Source organism: Ammodytes marinus (assembly GCF_949987685.1).
Source record: "Ammodytes marinus genome assembly, chromosome: 11".
Taxonomy (NCBI): Eukaryota; Metazoa; Chordata; class Actinopteri; order Uranoscopiformes; family Ammodytidae; genus Ammodytes; species Ammodytes marinus.
The window spans coordinates 27331860-27353914 of record NC_137215.1 but is presented as its reverse complement, the minus strand read 5'-3'; the positions used below and the strand labels follow the sequence as shown (position 1 = coordinate 27353914).

At 41.6% G+C, this 22055-nt stretch overlaps 1 protein-coding gene across 1 annotated transcript in view; it reads left to right on the top strand.

Annotated features, from left to right (window-relative positions):
• Positions 1–20011, top strand: part of LOC307257495 (uncharacterized protein) — a gene marked incomplete at both ends in the record, with an annotated part of 35586 nt that extends 15575 nt beyond the window's left edge. Inside the window, 2 exons of the mRNA XM_080036758.1 lie at positions 17948–18005; positions 19996–20011. Of these exons, the coding sequence (XP_079892884.1) occupies positions 17948–18005; positions 19996–20011 (74 nt within the window). The remainder of the gene's footprint in view (positions 1–17947; positions 18006–19995) is intronic.
• Between the last annotated feature and the right edge of the window lie 2044 nt (positions 20012–22055).

Here is a 22055-nt window from a genome sequence, read left to right as displayed (position 1 = left end):
GAAATGTCAAGAATAAAGACGAATACTCCAAAATGCTATTGTAGTTAGTTGGGCATTTAAGTATTTTCAGCATACTACAATTGATATGCATGTATTGGGACATCCTAAATCTTTTTCTGGCATACTGAATAGTAGGGAAGTATGTGATTTGGAACACAGGGGCCCAATCTAGATCCACCCCCTACACCCTAACCCTATCCACTATCCCTCCGTTTGCGCGTTCGCGGGGAGGGCCCGCCATATTGAGTGTCGTCCCAAACCATCGAGCCTCGAGTGTAAGTGGGTGATAAAGCCCTCGATCACCGAGTCTGCATCGACGTTGGCTCAGCCCTACGTTTGACACAGGTGTCCGCCAATCAATTATGTCCGGAATGGAGGAGCTAACTTACAAATGAGAGTTCCAGGGAGTTTGTTTCCCGAATTATAAATGAAACGTTCTCTTACCTCAAACAGACATTTGATTGATTATTTTTATGCATAGCCCTAAATGACGGAACGAGAGGGTAGCCTACAATATCGGAACGAACATGTTGTTTTACACTTGTTGATTTGATTATGCCACTTGTCTACCGTTAGTGTATTTTCAAGGCGTGGAAAAAGATAAAACGAAGCAGATGAAGAAAATGCCCACAAGTTAATAAGGGACAGTGATTATTATTTCCTTAAATTGTTAGTAAGATTTGTGTTTCTGTTACAGCCGATGAGGGGTAGTAATAGCGGCGGTGACGTCAGTCAGCTGGAGCGCATGACTTTTCTTATTTATGACCACCCTTGCAGTGCATTATAATTTATGCACGCTAATTAACTGCCGCGATTCGTCGGTCGTAATGGCAGATCATGACAAGTGGAATACATGCTTTAGCAGACTATTGTTCTTTTCCCTGGTTTTGTATGCTGTGCATGTAAAAGGATAATTAAACAGCGGATCAAACACCCACCAGTTTTCTCCACTACAGACTGAGCTGGTAAAATTAAGAATATGCAGTTACAAAATGTTTAACAAAAAATTAATTATGCAGCCAAAAAATCATGGGAGTGTTTGTTTTTATTCATACATTTTACTCTCACATGCGTAGCTGAATATTAATGTTAAGAGTGTTTCAGGTCAAATATAAATGTGGTGGAATTTTATTTTAGGGTGAGAAATAAAGACTTAACAGTTTAACTTGTGTTAGTTAGTCTTCCTGTTTCCGTCTGACAGAGGCGAGGGCTTGCCAAAGCCGCGCCGTTGTTATACCCTACCCTTAATGATCGAGTGGCACTTCACAGCCGCGAGGGTGACTCCACCGCAAGTCACACTCGCTCACGGAGTGGGAGTGCCTAGGGAGTCGTTTGGGAAAGGGCCAGGGAGTGCGTTCATGAGGTCACAGTGACCTTGACCTTTGACCTCCAAAATCGTATCTGTTCATCCTTGAATAAGAGTGGACAGAGTCTGAAGAAAATCCCTCAGTAAACTGGGCTATTTCACTGCAGAACAAGTATTTTTCACTTTAATACTATCAGCTCACTTTTGTTTTTTAACCTCAGTTTGATCCTAAACGAGGGTTGAATGATTTGGGGGAAAATATGAAATAGTTTGTGTTTTTGACAGATATTCTCATTGCAATTAGATTTGTGATTTAATTTTTTTAATTATATATTTTATATATATTTAATCATATCCTACATTCCGTGTACAGTCATGTGTATGCCATATTGCATCTTTTATCCAGCGCCCATATTTATAAGCGGTGGTTGTCTTCATTTTCAAGTCGATTAATTGCTCAGCCCTATATTCTGTTACAGGAAAATTAAATTCTACACCACTGCAGAAATGTTGTTTGAAAAATTCAGGGAACAATGCTTGTGTAAAGGCAAAGTAGGAGATCAGTTTGGCATCACTGACATCAAATCTGAACCCCTATGGTTTTACACTTGCTTTACTTCCCGCCGTCTTCAATATTTCTTGTGGTTCTAGTTCTCCTGCTCCTGTGTTGGTAGCTCACACACTTTATCATGCCCATTCCTCTTCTTCCCATCACTCCATCCACGTCTGTCCTCAGCTAACACACCTCCCTCTCAGCTCCCCTGTTCTATTGCCATTATTACTGTCTCCTAGAAACTGCAATAAGTTAAAGTAAGCAACAAAAAAAGGCCCAATACCTGCTGCTGACATTTGTTCTAATGAAAGCTTGTGCCTTGGAAGTGTTACAGTGGTTTATTTTCTTACTCTTTTCTGTGTCCGTCACTGATTTGAGTCGTGTATGTTGCCCACAGCTGTAAAGCAGCATATACCTGTATGTTAGCCCATGTCAGTGAGCAGTAGGGGCTGTCTTATAAATGAATACCGGTTATTTCATTACATCCTTTACAATAAAAGGTAAGGCTTATTTTTTTTTAAACATGCTCAGTCCTCTACAATGGTCTATGGTCTAGGGCAGGGCTATTCAATAGGCGGCCCGCGGGCCAGGTGTGGCCCGCGAAGGAATATTTACTGGCCCCCGCCTTGACTACCGACCGAACCAAACATTTTTTTTTTTTTTTTTTTTTTTTTTTTTAGTGGTGCACAATCAATGTACTAGCTCGTGTGATGTGTGCTTTTGCATGGTCATAACTGCACGAAAGGCCGCGATCTGCAGTAAATAAATGTGCACATGTGTCTCCAAGCTTTTCTCTATCAGCTGCTCTGTGTATGCAGCTTTGCGGGCGCGATTGTACCGCAGTGTAAGTGTATGGTCCATTATTTGTATTTAGTGTGTCTGCATAATATTGCACCAGTAGAACTTTACATGTTTGCACAAAATTTGTACCTTCACATAGCAAACAAAATTGCACAACTGTAAAGTCAGTGTCTGTAGTTTTTTTGTATTCAAATAAGCAGTTGTTTATTTCTGTACTGTGCATTGGCATCTTTGAGCAAAATACAGCCAAAAATGTTGCCGCGGCGCACTGCGCCGCGCCTCCCATGACCCTGGACAGTGACCCCTTGACAAACACATTTTGGGGGGCGACCACTGTAAGGTGTTGCACTTAGAGTAGCCTACATTTACAGTCATATGAAAAAGTTTGGGAACCCCTCTCAGCCGGCAGTATAATTGACTCTGCTTTCACAAAAAAAATATAAAAGTGGTATGTCTTTAATTTACCAGGAACAGCTAAGTACTGGGATGTTTTCCAAACAAAGATTTTTTGAAAAGCAGTATTTGGTTTTATGAAATAAAATAAAATGTGAAAAACTGGCTGTGCAAAAATATGGGTACCCTTGTGGTTTTGTTGATTTTAATGCCTGTAACAGCATGTAAAACTGATGACTTTAAACACAAAGTTGGTTGGATTATGTTGTTAAGCCTCGAACCTCATAGAAATGTCTGTTTAATCATGAGAAAATGTATTTTAGGTGCCTAAATGCAAGTTGCACTTCTCTTTGACTCTCTGCTGAAGTGAGACAGAATGGGATCATCAAAACAGCTCCCAAAAGATCTGAAAAACAAAGATTATTCATTGTCATGGTTTAGGGGAAGGCTACAAGAAGCTTTCCCAAAGGTTTCAATTGTCAATTTCGACTGTAGGGAACGTTGTCAGGAAATGGAAGGACACAGGCATAGTGGCAGTTAAACCCAGGCATGGCAGACCAAGAAAAAACAGGAGCGGCATAGGTGGAGGATTGTGAGAATGGTTGCACACAACCCACAGATCACCTCCAAAGACCTGCAAGAACATCTGGCTGCAGATTGTGTATCTCTACATCGTTCAACAATTCAGCGCAATTTGCACCAAAACATCTGCTTTTTATAAAGACCAAATAACTTAATTTTTGTCTCATCAGTCCAAAGCATTTTCTTCCAATATGAAGCTGGCTTGTCTAAATGAGCTTTTGCATACTCCATGCAACTGTATCTGTGGCGTGGGCGCAGAAAGGGCTTCCTTCTCATCACCCGGCCATACAGATGTTTTGGTGCAAATTGCACTGAATTGTAGAACCATGTACAGATACACAATCTGCAGCCAGATGTTCTTGCAGGTCTTTGGAGGTGATCTTTGGGTTGTGTGCAACCATTCTCACAATCCGCTGCATATGCCGCTCTTGTACTTTTCTTGGTCTGCTAGACCTGGGTTTAACTGCAACTGTGCCTGTGTCCTTCCATTCCCTGACAACGTTCCTTACAGTAGAAATTGACAATTGAAACCTTTGGGAAAGCTTCTTGTAGCCTTCCCCTAAACCATGACAATGAATAATCTTTGTTTTTAAGATCTTTTGGGAGCTGTTTTGATGATCCCATTCTGTCTCACTTCTGCAGAGAGTCAAAGAGAAGTAGAACTTGCATTTAGGCACCTAAAATACCTTTTATCATGATTAAACAGACCTTTATATGAGGTTCAAGGCTTAACAACATAATCCAACCAATTTTTTGTTTAAAGTCCTCAGTTTTACATGCTGTTACATGCATTAAAATCAGCAAGACCACAAGGGTTCCCATATTTTTGCACAGCCAGTTTTTCACATTTTATTTAATTTCATAAAACTAAATACTGCTTTTCAAAAAATCTTTGTTTGGAAAACATCCCAGTACTTAGCTGTTCCTGGTAAATTAAAGACATACCACTTTTATCTTTTTTGTGTGAAAGCAGAGTCAATTATAATGCCGGCTGAGAGGGGTTCCCAAACTTTTTCATATGACTGTATTTATATGTTTTTTGATAAGCTGTTGCACTCTTAGTAAACCTAGGCCCACCTGTATTTTGATAAGCTGTTGCACTTAGAGTACATTTATTTCTATGTATTTTGATAAACTTTTGAAGAGTTAACCTATTGTGTTTTCCTGAACTGATAAGATTGTTAAACACTTAAACAACAGGCAGCCTATGTTAATCAAATAGGGATTTTTTTTATAAGCTGTTGAACTCTATTTGATCAACTAAAGACAATATATGCACTCCTATGTCATTGTAGTGTTTTACAGTATATGTAGCTATTGATGTGATGCTCATCAATTTTAGGCATTTTTTTCTGGCCCCTCATTTTGGATCATTTCCACCAACCGGCCCCCATTCAAAACTAATTGAATAGCCCTGGTCTAGGGAGTCCCACAGAAATAAACTGTGTGCATTCACACACACACTCTTTCCACAGTTTTACTAATGCAGCTCAACATAGACTTGATGGACACAACACCTTGGCTGCACTCTCACGTTGTGCAAAGTTGCAAAATTACTGCCCTAATTAATTCTTGGCTGGTTGTGTGCCTGTGTGCGTGTGTGTGTGTGTGTGTGTGTGTGTGTGTGTGTGTGTGTGTGTGTGTGTGTGTGTGTGTGTGTGTAAATGCATTCTTGGTGTGTAATTGTTTGTTGTACAAGGGTCAGGTTTGGTGTTAACTGCAACAGATGGCCTGCATGAATGTTTGTGTGTGTATGAATGTGTCTGTTGTGTGTTGCTACGTGTGTGTGTGTGTGTGTGTGTGTGTGTGTGTGTGTGTGTGTGTGTGTGTGTGTGTGTGTGTGTGTGTGTGCGTGTGTGTGTGTGTTTGTATGCGTGTCAGAGCCAAAGGTCCAACTGAAAATACAGCAATTTCTGTTGGACTCAGCCGTCCAGAGCTCACATTACTGTGCATAGGCAGAAAGTATCTTTATGGTGAGCTCAAAGTACGTACACTTACACAGCACACCACACACACACACACACACACACACACACACACACACACACACACACACACACACACACACACACACACACACACACACACACACACACACACACACACACACACACACACACACAATCATCCAGTTCCTGTCAAAGGAGCACTGATGCTGCTATGAATAAAGATAAAGCACATACAGTACTTTGGGATACCTGCAGCTTTTGGGCTGTCACTGGAATAATCCTGGGCACAAACACACAGCCCTTTGACCATTTGAACTGCTTTACCAAAGCTTGCTTTACATCGTCAGGTATTTAAAATTCACATTTAAGGTATTAACATTACCAAGTCATTTCCATATTCAGTTAGCGACCTTACTTTTATTAGCACAAACAGTTGGCCTGCCATCACTGAGAGGTTGGCAGCCAGTATGGGTTCTGTTGGTGATTTTCCTTCTGCATAATCTTCATACTGCCAGTGGAGATTGCTTGCGGAGCAGTCTTCCTGTTGTCAGTAACACACATCCGACTATATTGGTACAGCACACACCCTTTGGCACTTGACTGTGAGTTGTGCTCCACTGCTGGGTTTAATTAATACATGGGTTAATCACTGTGCTTTGTTAGTGTCAACAGGTGGATTTCTTTTTCCTTTATGCATAACCTGGCTGACATTCAACCCTGTTCCCAGTATGTGTGCAAAATAAGCTAAGCTAGCAGTCTCCTGGCTATAGCCTCAAATTCATCTCCAAGCCATGACATTCGTATTTGTTTTTCACCACAGCTATGTTCCGCAGCCTATGTCTTCCAGCCAATTGATATGGTTTTCAATCTTCATTGTGAACTATACGTAGTCATATGGTGTACATACATATGATAATAAAAAGGTAGAAGGTACATGGTCTCAAAATATGGGGATAACAGCCACCTTACCCTTCTTTTTGTCCAGGTATAGTGAACAAAATAGTTCCCATTATATAAATAAAACTCCCATAATGCTTTGCCTTGCCAGGGATGGGTTTTATCTGTATGATCAATAAGGCTTTATAGGGTTGAAGAGGATGGTCACGGAGATTCAGAAGCCAAATATCTCAATAATCAAATGATCCTAATTCACCAGCAATGGGAGATTTCCCTAAGTGCCCTAGAGACAGCGTGACGCCCCCGCCATCATCAAAAGTGATTTGCGTGAAATCGTCTCTAATGGCAGAGGATGACTTTGATGGCCTGAGGGAAAGATAAGTGGCTATCTAAGGATGTTGCAATTGTAGATGTGAACATTGAATTAGATACACAGTCTGGATTTCTAGACTAGATATGTCATAAAGGGGTTTGACCAAATGTGTCCGAGAAATTTAGTTTTGTATTCATCAGAGGGCGCACTCACACTCAGGCCATCCGTACCGTGCCCGAAAGCGTGCCAAATTCTAGTTGGTTTGACCAGTGTGAGAGTTCCGTAACCGCGGTACATTCCCTTGGCCTGGTTACATTTTTGCACGGTACGGATGCTCATGCATAAGCACTTGAACACCCTACACTTCACACTTTATTACACCTCATTACTTATTCCTATTATTGATGCTGCTACTTATTTTATATTTTGACTTAGTTTTTCTCATGGGTTCTTATCTGTATTTAATTTATCTTGTACTGTTGTTGCTATGTGAATGTTGAGGAACCAAGCCTAAGAATTTCACTCTTGTGTACTGTACAATAAGATGTAATAAAAGTGATTCTGATTCTGATCTGATTCAGAAGTGTAGAAGGCGGTCCCGGACCGGTGTCAAGTTATATGTTCCTGTTGTGGCTTTAGATAGTGATTCTTCTCAAGTATGTATAGCAGCATCCTGAACTGTTACTAAACCAGGGAACATCCATCCATCCAAAAGTACTACTAGAGGCGATTAAATGAATGAAACAGTAAGAGTCACTTAGCTTCAGGCTCCTTTAATTGTGTTTTAAAATTTGTGCGGACAAGTATTTGAATCATATGTACAAATAATAAGCAGGAAAAGAAGAGTTGTTTCTGATCTAATAATGCAGTCACTGAAACAGAGTCTCATTATCTTCCTTGTTTTATTCATTCGTATTGTATTTTCATTTGTTGATTTCATAATTGAGAATTATAAATCTGCTGCTGCAATGATGAGATTTCCTACCCTGGGGCATCATTGAACCTACATGTGATCCCATCTCATCTGTGTGTGTACATTGAGTCATCACCCATCAGTTAAGCCCCTACAATCTGTTCCCCCCGGCCAAACTGGACAACTGGTATATGTCTGAATTTATGTTTGATAGAAGAAAAAAACTAAATCAATTTTCTGTATGAGTTTCCGTGTTACAAATCAAAAGAAAGAATATGTTGTTGAATCTGGACTGTGGGATGACTAACAATGTGAGTGACGCAAGTTGATGGGCTGACGCAGGCTGTGTGTGTGTGGTTGTGTGTGTATAAAGAACAGTATTTACCTTGCTGATGTGTCATAACAGCAATGTGCCAAGCTGAAGGTTGCTGCGTCTTTCAGAACCCATGTGATTAACTCTGAGGCACTCACATCCCTCCCTCCTTTCTCATTCTTTCTCTCTTTTTTTAACTTTTTGCCCACACTCAAAAAACTGTCCTTATTTCACAACTTCCTTGCACTAATAACAGTCTTATTTTTTTTTTTAAACATTGGTGTTTCATCAGAAAGCAATGATGCACTGTGCCCAAGACAAATTTTAACCTAACCTAACCTAATCTTAGATTCTGTAAAAGATATATTACCAGTGTTTCCCATTAATGACCTAGAGACTGTGTTGGCCTGTCATAGTCTAACGTATCTCAACTCAGTTTGATAACGAACCCAAAACATCTTCACACTTCTCGTCATAAGATGGTTTGGTGTCATATGCACAATAATGACAGCAGCCGTCATTGGCAATAAATTCCCAGGTTCTTCTCAAAAATGCAATATAGAAGAAAAAATAATACGTTATGTGTACTTTTCGTTGCGTTGCTTGGGCAAAGCCTCTGTCACTCCCAGTCAGCTCCCCTCCCTCACCCACAGTATCCGAGCATGGATAGAGAGATAGTATCTACTAAACTCATCCACTAGTCCAAACAAAATCTTATTCCAATCGATGTAAACCTAAAGTCAATGCAGAAGTTATTGCTAATAATTAAAGTCAATCAGACTTCAGTTTAGTTAGTTCACACTAACGGGAATGTATCTGACTATTGTCTCCTCACCTTAAAGTAATGAACTGTTGAGTATTGTTGAGTTTAAAGTGTGAGTAGTTGACATCAATGTTGCTTAAACACCCGGGAGATTGTTTCCCCCCTCAAAATACGATGTCATGCTCCAACATGAGCTTCTGTGATTTTGAAGTTTGCCAATTAGGATGTAGGGAGATATACATATAAGCCTATCATGTCCCCTACCTCACTATTATAAATCAGTATTAAAGGCAACTATGGACTTTATGGATTTTGGGTTTCTATTAGAATCTGTTTTCATGGTGTAGTGTCCCAAAAAATATTTCTCATTCATTGCTGAATCTCCTCTTTTCAGCCTGAAACACTCTGTCACCTATTAATCCCCGCCTTCCAATACATCCAGTCTGCTCTGATTGGCCCATAATCTAAGTGTCTGTTTGAATCTGTCTGCCAGTTAGATTCAGGGGTGTGCTTCTTGCAGGTTGGTAATCAGTGGGTGTGGTTTTTTCCCTAATGGCATCATAAAGGGAGATAAATCAGACTGGGATTTTGGAACACAGGTTTTAAGAGAGGTGGAGAAAAATAGAGAGGGTTGCTTTTTCTCGTACGTTGGGGGTCTCTAGACATACCGGTGGTGGCCCATTTTTTTGGGGAAAAAACTGCTGTAGTGCTGTATGCATAATAGGTGACTTTAACGGATAGATGAGTCCAAATTGTTACATATTTCATTTATGAAAAAAATCCAAACAGATTTCTGTTGACACTGTCTTTCTTCTCTGTCACAATTTAACTAAACCGCAAAGTGTGACTCACATCATATTAAAATGGCTTGCAGTGATTAAAGAAAGAAAGTAGGTTTGAGTAGAATGAATTGTCAAGGTGCATTGATTTGGCACTTAACAGAGGCTTGACGGCTGAACATAAACCCTGTCTGTGTTACTGTCTGCAATTGGTCTGAAAAATCTAAATTTGTTTCCTTCTGAGAATGTATGCTACAAAGCTGGTTCTGACCTTGTAATATAATGGTGCCACAATATGGATGCAAGTGGTACAACTTTGTATTTATATTTTTTAATGCGTTTTGATTCGGGCCAAGTCTTACAATCTTGTCAATGTTTTGCCATTTCAATTGGCTGATGTGAGAGAATGTATGTAGTAAGAAATAGTATTGTGGTTCTTGTGGATTGTGTTTGGACGACATAGGCTGCTGTTTTGATATACATCTATGTGATAACTGACTGACTGATAACAAAATGCTTTACCACAAATGTATCTGGTTGAGTGAGTGAGAGTTTTAACTGTATGTGTGAGCGATGGGGAGTGTAGTTTTTTTCAGTGTCAGTACATAGCGTAGGGCAGTGATGTGTGGGGGAAGGGAGCGCACACCTTTCACTTCCTGTTCACACCGTCAGTCAGCTCTCCCGTTGTATCAGTGCAACATCACTGAGCACAGATACATGGGCAACATTTAAGATAAAATGGGCACCATTGTTCATACCAACACATGTTTGTCGTTGCAGTTTTTCTTCCATAGACAAATGCATCCACACTTGTATTATATAATGGTAATAATTGTTATAATGTGAGGACCATTTGAGGTTAAGCTGGATAATTAGAGCATAAACCTGGAAGTGTCCTCTTGGGGTTGCTAGGCAACTGCAAAGTCAGCTGTCAACACATGTCATTTCAGGTCTCTGCTTAGTTATTGGCTAAGACACGAGACTTCATTAGTGCAATGTCACAGTGCACTAGTTGTTGCAACAAAACCAATTCATTTCGACTAAATCAGATCAGCTTATGGGGGCAAAAGTATCACTGCAAATCTTTCCTGTCAAGTATCAGCTATTGACAAGTAGCAAACCACCTTGACGGGTTGACCTTGGAGGGACCGGAGAGTGGCTCAGCCCAAAACAGGAATCTGGAATAAACTCCCTGCTGGCTAGCATGCTAGTGGTTAAGTTCCCAGCTACTTCCCTGACTAGCTACGTAGTGGCTATGTCACCTTGTTCACAGTAATGCTGGAATAAAGTCATGCTCACACATCTACATGTGACTCTTGTAGGATCTTTAACTGTACATGAAGCACATGCTATGACCAGACACAATACATAGTAACCCCTTACATATATTTACATCTTCCCTACAAGTAGAATTTCAGTGAAAAGTAAAGAATACTTCCAGTACTTTATTTTTCAATAATTGAAATTTTCATAGATTCTAGATTGATTACACAAAGTGAATTTAATCTAGACATGTTTCACTTTGGGTAATGGATCTAGGGTACAAGAAAGTATCTGCTGTTTGCTCTACAATCAGTTTCAAGAGGATTAGATATGTGTCATGGTAAACTGGCTGTGTCTTAACGGACTCACATATTCCTGTGAGTTGTTTATGCTTTTACAGTGTATCTGGATATCAGGCATAATACAGTATGTACATTTAGATGCACCGCTATCTATCTAAAGAAGGAACACACGGTCACCACTGGTTCCATCTCATTGGACAGCAGAAACGCAAAGCAAAAAAGTTATTTAAAGTCATTTTAGACAGTACTTTCATAGTGTGCCGCATAGTGAACCGCAAAGCAACTAATGGCGCTTTTCCACCGCACATGTAGCTCGACTCGACTCAACTCGACTCGACTCAACTTGGTTTGGTAGCAGCACGGGTCGTTTTCCACCGCAAATAGTACCTGCTGAACGTGGGTGGGGTCGTCGTAAGGGGCTGAAAGCCTACTCCGGAGCAAAGTAGCAAAGCAGAAATTACGAGCAGTTGTTGCACTATTAACTGAACCAACCGCCAAAAACACGGATGAAAAATGTTTAAGAAATACTCCCCTTGTATCTGTTTGCTAAAAGAAGTAGAAGAATATTGCTACGGGCCATTAAAAGGGATGGTTGTTGTCCCGATGTGTGACTCTGCCACACAGTCAGCTGTAGGGATGCGTCACGTACATCCCTATGCACGTAAACACGGGCATGATAAAGTTGACTGTTTAGTACTTGTTTCAGGATACGTGTTTTCAAATGCAAGCCGTGTCTCAGCCTGAATATTTTATTGAGGTAATCAGTTCAGTCCGAGGCTTGTAATGTAATCGCTCGCTATCATGTCTGTCCCAGCTGGCTACTATTTAGCCTAGCTGCTAGCTGCCCTACATGTCTCCTCTCGTATGTAAGTAACTTCCCCAACAACCAACACTGGGTGAGCTTAGCGAATATATGGAAAATAAATTCGGATCTGTGATGCAAATCAAATGAAAGAGAGCCAGAGAAGGCTGCACGCGGCGTAAATACACTCAAAAGTCCCGGAGAGTTGGGGAGAATAAACAACAGAATGAAGCCGGCCGTCTCTGGCCACTGATTGGCCAGACAATAGTCTCTGGCCAATCAGTGGCCGGCCGTCTGCCGACGTCACCTTTTAGCATCGGCTCAGCTCGCTTGGAACCTAGAGCGAGGCGATACCAAAAAAGCAGCCGCTACGTGGTACCAGGTACCATGAAATTGCGGTGGAAAAGCCAAAAATGCGAGTCGAGTCGAGTCGAGCTGATACCATGCGGTGGAAAAGCGCCATAAATTAAATGCAGCAGATTAAGCTGAAAAATCAGTTTGGTGTATTACCAATTGGAAAATAACCAATAACAGAAAGAGAATCAATAACATTATCCCTATAACCACATTGATAGATGTTAGGTAGGGGTGTAACGGTACACTAAAGTCACGGTTCGGTACGCACCTCGGTTTTGAAGTCACGGTACGGTACAGTACGGTACGGTTCATAGTTAAGGGAGAATGAACAGCTTTAGCTGTCAGTAACTAGCTGACAGTATGTAACATATAAATAAAATGCATAACAAATATAAAAATACTGCTGCAATTCTCCAATAAATAAAATACTTATTAAATACTAGTGAAGGTGCATCAACTAAAATTGCAATGAAAAAATATAGTGTTAATGCTCAGCAGGCTCTGTAAGCTGGTGTAAACAAAGGGTATGTCATCTTTAAGGGTCTTTTTGACTTTAAAAAAATAAAATATTGCTACAGCTCTCTTAAACTCTAAAGTGCTCTTAAAAATATAACAATTATCAAATAAAAGTGCTACTGCAGCATTAATTAAATGACAGCTTGTTTATATTCAGTATAAAAAAGAAAATAATGTCTGGGTTTTGCCCAGCTCGTTTTTCTTCACAGTAATGGTGATAGTAGCCAAACACCTGGATGGTGCCTTTTCAAATGCGCATGCATGTTTAACGTGTTGCCTCCTACATAAGCGATCGCGGTGAAACAATAACCTGTGTGCCGACATCGTTCCACACGTCTATCACTGTTTTCATAATTCAACGCTTCTACTACAACTGCTAATAGTGATGCAAACGGAACACTAGAGCGGAGAGGTGTGTATCTCTTGCTCTGACTGCAGCTGGGAGGGACTGCTGCGTGAGGACTCGGCCGCCTGTCAGTGCTAGGGGACGGGGGAGTGGCCGTTGAGCACCCGCTGCTCGTTTAGAAGTTTTAAGAGCGATACATGCTTTAGCGACAGCACAGGGTCTCCAAAAGTCACCAATAACACCAGAAAAAGTAGCAAGATTGGTCACTGGTCGCTTTTTTTGAAAAAGAGTCGCCAGAGGGGTCTGAAAAGTCGCTGAATATAGCGGCTAAGTTGCTAACACTGCCTGACCCTCATGCTCACCATGGAGATAAGACTCTCAGACGCTGGCTGCTACTGCGCATGTGCGAGCCGAGCCGGAGGCTAAATGGTCCGGGGGGAACTCCGACGACAAGTTTTAAGTTCCACACCGCAAAACAACCCTGTACATTCGCCAAATAATAACGTTATGTACTCCACATACGGACCGCGGTCCACCTCTGTAACACCAAATACGTGCCTGTACCGTCACGGTACGGTACAAATACGTGTATCGTTACACCCCTAATGTTAGGTGCCTTTGCCATTGGGCACTGGGTGAAATATGGTATAATACATTTAGTTCATATCAGATTATTGCTCACTTTCCCTCTCTGTCCAGCCTGCTATGCAAATGTTTGTTTGTGTTTGAGAATACCCTGCAGAAACATATTGCTTTGTTGCTAATGAGGGGGAACATTACACGGGAACATTTATTCGATAGCATCAAGGCAGAGAGAGAGAGGCAGTATGTGGGTGTGTGCTATATTGATAACACTGTAGTTTGTTGCTTTAGGCTCACTCTATCTGTGTGTGTGTGTGTGTGTGTTATGCTCCACTGTTTTTTTTTTCTTCTTTTTTTTTCGCCTATTTGCTCCACAGAAAGGGAAAACAGAGTTAGGAAATCAGCTTGTCAGGAGAAGTTTATATTCATGGAAGCAGGATTACTAAGAGTAAGGGAGAGGATCTAATGTGCTGTTCCATTTTGGGACTCGAGCGTTTGCTACAACACATTTTCTCAAACTCCAGCATTGAAAGATACCACCATGAATTATTCTGTAACTTTTTGTGAAGAATCATATAGTGATGTTTAAGTTTCACGCAGTCCTACTTGTTGGTATGACATCTTCCCTGCGTTCCAAATCACATACTCTTTCTCTTTACTACAATACATACTAAAGTACAGAAGAGTTTAAAGGCCTACTTCACTGGTTTGAATATGAAGGTGTATTGAATTCTGAGATCCTATGTAGTATAAATGTGCGATTTTTTTTTAAATCGGTTCATCCTAGCCTGAGAAAAGGCAGAAAGAGTGGTTTTTTTAACCCTATATTTCTCTTTCTCGTGACATCACAGAAATAGAAATATACGGTTAAAAAAAACGTACTTTGTAAATATTACTGTGATGTCACAGTAAAAGACATCACAGTAATATTTACAAAGTACGTTTTTTTTAACCCTATATTTCTCTTTCTGTGATGTCACGAGAAGGAGAAATATAGGGTTAAAAAAAACACTCTTTCTGCCTTTTCTCAGGCTAGGATGAACCGATTTAAAAAATTTTCGCACATTTATACTACATAGGATCTCAGAATTCAATACACCTTCATATTCAAACCGGTGAAGTAGGCCACAAGAGAGAAAAAAATCAGATAAGGAAGTTTTTTTTCTTCATTATGTTTAGAAATGTCAAGAACAAAGATGAATACTCCAAAATGCTATTGGGGTTAGTTGGGCATTTATGTATTTTCTGCATACTACAATTTACGTGCATGTATTTGGACATCCTAAATCTTTTTTTGGCATACTAAATAGTAGGGAAGTATGGGAATTGGAACACAGGGCTTATCTCTCCTAATGCGTGCCTAATTGTAATGTTACCTTCCTATGGCTCTTACTTGTTAAAATAGGCTAAGGCGGTTACACATATAGTCTGATTAAAGATGGCTTCCTTGGTTCACACCAGATGCAAATATCATAAATTGTTTAGTTTGAACAACAGGTTCGGTTCACCTATCATTTCCTCTGGTCTGAATGCAAAGCCAATTTTCACATCACACATACTTCTTCTGAACTGCTTGCACAGTCTGTTTGGTTGCCTCAAACAGCCCAAGGACCTTTTCATTATTTTTACATGCACAAAGCCCATTTTAAGCCTAAAGCAGAAATAAATAAATATGGTGAAATAAATAGGGAATTGCTCCTAACATCTATTGGCATTAACCCTTATTAGTCAGTTCGGTCACGGTGGACCAGGACAAGGCTTTAGCAAACCCTAGAACAAGAACAAGTCAATTCCTACATAATAATCCAGCCTCCTTCAGATTAACTGTGTATGCCATGTAATGCGGGCCTTTTTTTTTACGAGGGAGTGGGTGAGGAAGGTAGTGGGCTCTTTATTTGGCAGGAAAGTCATCAAGTGTTGACCTTAGGGGCCTGCTTGATTATTGGATGCTATACGATACAGCAAATCAGGGACAAACACGCATGGGCCAAGATGAGAAAATGGAAGGGCACACACATTGATAATAACACACACACACACTAAACACACACACACACACACAGTGACAGACAGTCTGGGAGGTCAACAAAGGTGTGTTGCAGAGTTCGCTTGAAGCTGGCAGCTTGCGGGGTTAAGTTTGTATACAGGCTGTGTGCTAATGCGTGTGCATGAGCATGTGTAATAGGTGGCAGTGTGTGTGTGTGTGTGTGTGTGTGTGTGTGTGTGTGTGTGTGTGTGTGTGTGTGTGTGTGTGTGTGTGTGTGTGATCAGAGGTCTTGTGTTAAGGACAGGCCTGCTAACTAACTAGGCCAACAGCTGCTTCCCTGGCAAATCATCTCCAGTCAGCTTTGAAGCCTTTTTTTCCTCCTATTATTTCAACACAGGAACAGGCTGCATGTTAATGGGGCTTATATTTTAGTACACTGTTGACCACACATACACACACTTGTATTTAAAATCCCTTTGTAGATTTAAAAAAAAAACACAAGTGTCCAGGTGCCGGCTCCAAGCGTGCTTAATGTGTTATGTATTCAAATAGATGCAGCATATTGTGTTTGTAGCGGCGTGGGCGGCTATGATTTTGCACCACATAAATTAGACTTTATATTCTGTTTAAAGCTGCTGCTCTGTCTCTCGACCCACCTAGTGTGTGTGTGTGTGTGTGTGTGTGTGTGTGTGTGTGTGTGTGTGTGTGTCCAGCCTTTGATGCTGGACAAAAAGGCCAGTTCTCTCGTTCAAAGAGATGGACAGTTTCTTGTCATCTCTATTCTGTCTATCCTCAGCAACAAAAAAAGGAAGAAAAGAAAGGAACTACAGAACAAAAAGGCTGGAAGATGAAACATACATATTCACAATATTCTTCTTTCTCTCTCCCTCCATCCCGTCCTTCCTCCTTCCGTCCATCACTTTACCTAACCATGGCACACACACAGTGAGGTTCAGTGAAGCAGAGCAGAGCACACAGCTGTGAACTCTAGCCCCACAGGCCTTTCCTTCTGTGTGTGTGTGTGTGTGTGTGTGTGTGTGTGTGTGTGTGTGTGTGTGTGTGTGTGTGTGTGTGTGTGTGTGTGTGTGTGTGTGTGTGTGTGTGTGTGTGTGTGTGTGTGTGTGTGTGTGTGTGTGTGTGTGTGTGTGTCTGACAGCCTGGACCACAGAGACACAAGCAAAGGCACAAGCAGGTCAACATGAGAACAAGGGCAATACAAATGTATGGGAAATACAGGTTGGTCCAAAGAAGTTTGTCTTTGTTCGCACTTCCATTAGAATATTCATCACCCTGTCACACACACACACAGGCTGTTTGAGGGTTGATAAATGGCCACAGTCAGTGGTCAGCTGCTCTTCCTCTCCAGCTGTTCTGCCACATGGTCAGTTAGAGTGGTAAAACATGTACAGTAGGCCTCTAAGGTAAACGACTGGTTATTCAGCAGCAGCGTGTGTGTGTGTGTGTGTGTGTGTGTGTCCACTGCAGTCCTAACAGAATCTCCCTCCCTTAGCGCTGGGACACACTGCCACGCGGGGTTTGGTGAGCTTCATTTCACATGTTATATGCGTTGACATACGAACAGAGGACATAGTATCTGACAAGGACGTACAGACTGACTGTTATAGCATGAGAAAAACATCATAGACTCATTGTACCAAAGCATAACAAACTGTAGGTCAATATATGATTTCATTTGATAACTGTAACCAAAGCCAATCGCAACACTTTACGCAAGAGTTTTATGGCCAAGGGAGAGCAAAAAGAATTAGAGAAGGATTGTTATTTTTTTTAAATATGCACAAAGTCAGTTCCCCAACGTAGGAGTGACATAAACAGGTCTGACCTGAATGCAGGCCAGAAAGCCATTCAGACACAGAACTATCTATGGTAACTGTCACAAAAAAGAAGCGACAGGAGAGGATGATGGGTAACAGGATGTGCCGCGGTCGGCTGCTCGTCCAAGACAGGAATCAAAGATCAGAAGAAAGGGAAAAAAACAAGTGAAACAGCTCAGTGAGGATATACAGTACTGTACACCTCTCTCCTCACTGGTTGTATCCAGCAGCATACTGATGACTCCATCACACACACACACACACACACACACACACACACACACACACACACACACACACACACACACACACACACACACACACACACACACACACACCTGAGAATGAGTGCTGCTGATTTGTTTATTAATGATGTCCTTTGAAATCTCTTGCAGCTCTGATTTCTGCTGGTTGCTGCACGGCCGCCTGTAGGAGTGTGAAGCTTTGGGACAGGTGAGTCCAATGCACACATGTGAACACAGTACAATGGAAGGCTAGCAAAAATGAATGGTGAATGGATTTATTTGTCCACTTAAAGGGATAGTTCCGTATTTTTGAAGTGGGATTGTATGCGGTACTTAGGTAAATATAAGTCCCTTACCTTATGGAGATGGCGGTCAGTGCAGTCACTATAAGGAGTTGGTGGAGAGACGTCGCTGTAGCAGAAGTCAGCCTTGTACTGTAGCAGAGGAGGCCAGAAGAAAACCGTTTTTTTCCCTCCACATATATAAATGCTAACTTAAAACCTAAATATAAGTTAAATTAGTAAATGGTAAAATGGGCTTGACTTATATAGCGCTTTTTAGCTGATTTTCCCAGCCCCAAAGCGCTCTACCACATTCACCCATTCATACACACTCATACACGGATGGCAGTAGCTGCCATGCAAGGCGCCCTCTGAACCATCGGTAGCAATTTGGGGTTCAGTGTCTTTCCCAGGGACATTTCGACATGTGGCGGGTAGGCGGGGGATTGAACCTCCGACCCTGCACTCCAGAAGACAACCTCCCTACCCACTTCGCCACTGCCGCGATTGTACGCTAAACTGAGATATTTTCCATTGCTTTAGTTTGCCGGCAGACAGCCGGCTGTTTATTTTTGTTTCCCTTGTGTCTCTTATCCAATAATCCGCAGGGTCGAGTAGCTGATTGGGGGAGTGATAGAAAAACAAATCCAACATGTGTAATTGTAGAAAGTGAATTGCTCTCCGGGTTGTTTGCATCAGCAGATGCCCATAAAACACCAAAGGGTTCATGACCTTAGTGTTCCCAGTGGGAGCTTCGGCCCTGACGCATGGACCAGTGTTTAGCCCCTATCTCACTGGGCTGCGACAGTGTGCAACAAGTTGGAGACACAAAATTGCGACAAAATATGCAAATTAGCGACAAATTTCACTTGCAGTCTCACTGAGTTGGTTCCTCACGACACGTTTGCGAATGTCCTGCCCAACACTTGCCAGGAGGTCGCATTTATGTCTCGCGAACGTCTCACGACCGTCTCATTTTTGTCTCAAATCAGTCGCAATTTAGTTTCATATGTCGCCAACCCCTCGCAAAGTTGTCTCACATTGCTCGCACTTTCTGACTCGCGGAAACTAAATTGAGAAGGGTTTGCGACGCGTGCGACACACCCGCGACCACTCTGAGACTATTTTGAGACAGATTTGTCGCACACTTTTTTTGAACATGTTCAAAATTCATGCGACAGGACTGCGCGGCTCTGCGACTCATGCGAGGAAATTGAGACCTCCGCGAACGTTTGGAGACAGTTTAGAGACTCGTTTGCGAATGAAGTCTCCAACTTGTCGCAAACAGTCGCAGCCCAGTGAGATAGGGGCTTTTAGGTGAAGGTGGATTGCGGTTAAGGAAAAGGCAAATTGCATGTGTGTGAGTGCGTGTAAGAATGAGAGGTCATCCTAGTTTGACCCGCACTTTAATGCATTAGCCGCAGGTTGAGTGATGGCGCTGGGGTTAATATTTAATGATCAAGCCGTTCTTAATGGTGCAATAAGTCAGCCTCCATCTTTAACCTGGAAAAGGACAGATCCCAGCATTCTGCTGAGCACCGGGCTCCAGACAAACACACACACACACACAGTTGTGTATTACTCATGTTTTGTGGACATTACATAGACTTCCATTCATTTCCTGGATTCTTGTCCTAACCTTAACCACTTCTTGCCTGACCCTAAACCAAAGTCTATCATTACATTAAAGCAAGTCTTTCAGCCTAAAATGCCATTATTACATTATGGGGACTTCCATTTTGTCCCCAAAAGAAGGTAGGCCACACACACACACACACACACACACACACACACACACACACACACACACACACACACACACACACACACACACACACACACACACACACTCACTTTAAGACACGTTTGCGCACACACATGATGCAGTACTTGTAATGGTTTCCTCTTGTCTTTCAGCTTTGACGCCTCCTGACCCTGACATGCCTTTCCATCAGACGCCGCTGTCACGACACAGCAGTTATTAGCAGGACGGATGGATGGATGGACGGATGGATGGATGGATGGACAGGCCAGTGAATCGATACATAACTGGATTGAAAGAATGGCCGTGGTATTCAAAATCAAGCAGTGAGGAGGTGTGGGGGGGTGGGGGCAGATGAGTGAAACAACGAGACAAAGAGGCAAAAACACTGGAAACACTTGAAAACATTCTCCCTGCCCTGTCTCTGCTGCTAAGGCTGTCTCTGCTGCTATGCATATCCTGTGGACCAATCAGGAAAAACCTCACCCCCTGTACACCCCCCCCCCCCACATGATGAGGGGATTAAGTAAATAATTAGACACCTGAGAATCTTTGTGTTGCCAACATAATAGTAATCCTACCTCTTTGGAAAGACAAGAGACCTCCTGGACATGGAAAAAAAGCTGGATTTGGAACTGTAAACGCTGATGGTTACAACGCTGCCCCTCGTTTCATATATATATATTTTTTAAACCAAATACCCAACATGGTGGTACCTACTTCAAATGGCGCTTTTCCATTACAAAGTACCGGCTACTTGCCTTTGGAACTGGGTCTGACTTTTCTGCAGGTCGTACCCATTATAGCACCACCTCTGCCTCTGTGGAAAACCAAAAAAAAAGAGCCGGTACCAAGTAGTGGAAAAGCACCAAAGGTCATTGTGGACTTGGAACTAAAGCACAACAGAAGTTACTGTGTCATTTCTAAGACAGAAGTTTGAGTGATTAAAACGATGATTCTGTTTTTATTACAACCCCGGGGTCTTAGCTTTGTAGCTTTGACCGTTGTTCTCTATCATGTTCTGGTAACATTGTACTCACCAAAGTAAATCGCTGAGATTGGGGAATACAGGATATTGCTACAGAAATATCCAACAGGCAAAGATACACAAACATTCAGACAATCTGACAGGTCATACACAGGACTGTTCGAATCGATTATAAAGCACTTTATTTGGAGTCACTATTGAAAGTGCCCCCTTATCCCTCACTGCACATGGAAACATTTGCATTTAGTGACTTTCATCCAAACTTGCGACAATGACCTGATGTGTAGAATTGATAGAAGGTTTACTCAATCATCACAATCAAACAATCATGAATATGAGGGCGCCTTTAGCTCAGTTGGTAAGGCGTCCCCCTCCCGGGTCGGGCCCAGCAGCAGACCCGGGTTCGATTCCCACCCGCGGTCGTTCTCTGCATGTCACTCCCCTCTCTGCCCCATTTCACCTCTGTCTCTCTGCACTATCAAATAAAGCATAAAAATATCTTAAAAACAAAACAAAAAAAACAATCATGAATATCTCTTAATCTCTGGCTGTGTTTCGAAAGCCATACTACCGTCCCCCTCCTACATACTCAACATCTATATACTATATACTATATACTGTCTACTTAAAGATCGATTGTGTATGCGAGGTGTGTCGAAACATTCACACTGAAGTATGCTCAAGCAATAAAGAATTTCTTATTATTATTATTATAAGATTCCGGCTGTTTTGACGTTGTTTAGCATTTTACCGCCATCCAAAGGTTAGATATAGAACTAGATTTTTATATACAGTCCTGTGTTGTGCAGGAAATGCTGAATTGTAAATAAAGAATAATAATAATGTTGTTTGAAAAGACGCAATGCATTGTGGGGCGGTTGAGTAGGAAAAGTATCCAATCGATCCATACACAAAATCTCCCCGGAAGTTAGTACTCATCCGGGAATTTCTCGCCTACCCAAACTTGCATACACAACCGTCACATACTCAAATTGACGTCAAAATGAGTATGAGTATGACGTAAGTATGGCTTTTCGAACACAGCCATTGTAATAATTTCTTAAGAATAAAATGGTTAACATATTTGGTCCCAGCTTTTTCAAATGAGGATTTGTGTTGACCTTTTGGTTTTCTATTTCTTGTTTGGACCAAACATTTGACATTTGAAGCATGACTTTTAGGCTCAGCCCGGTTGTGATTGGCATTTTTTTTTTATGTTATCGGGGT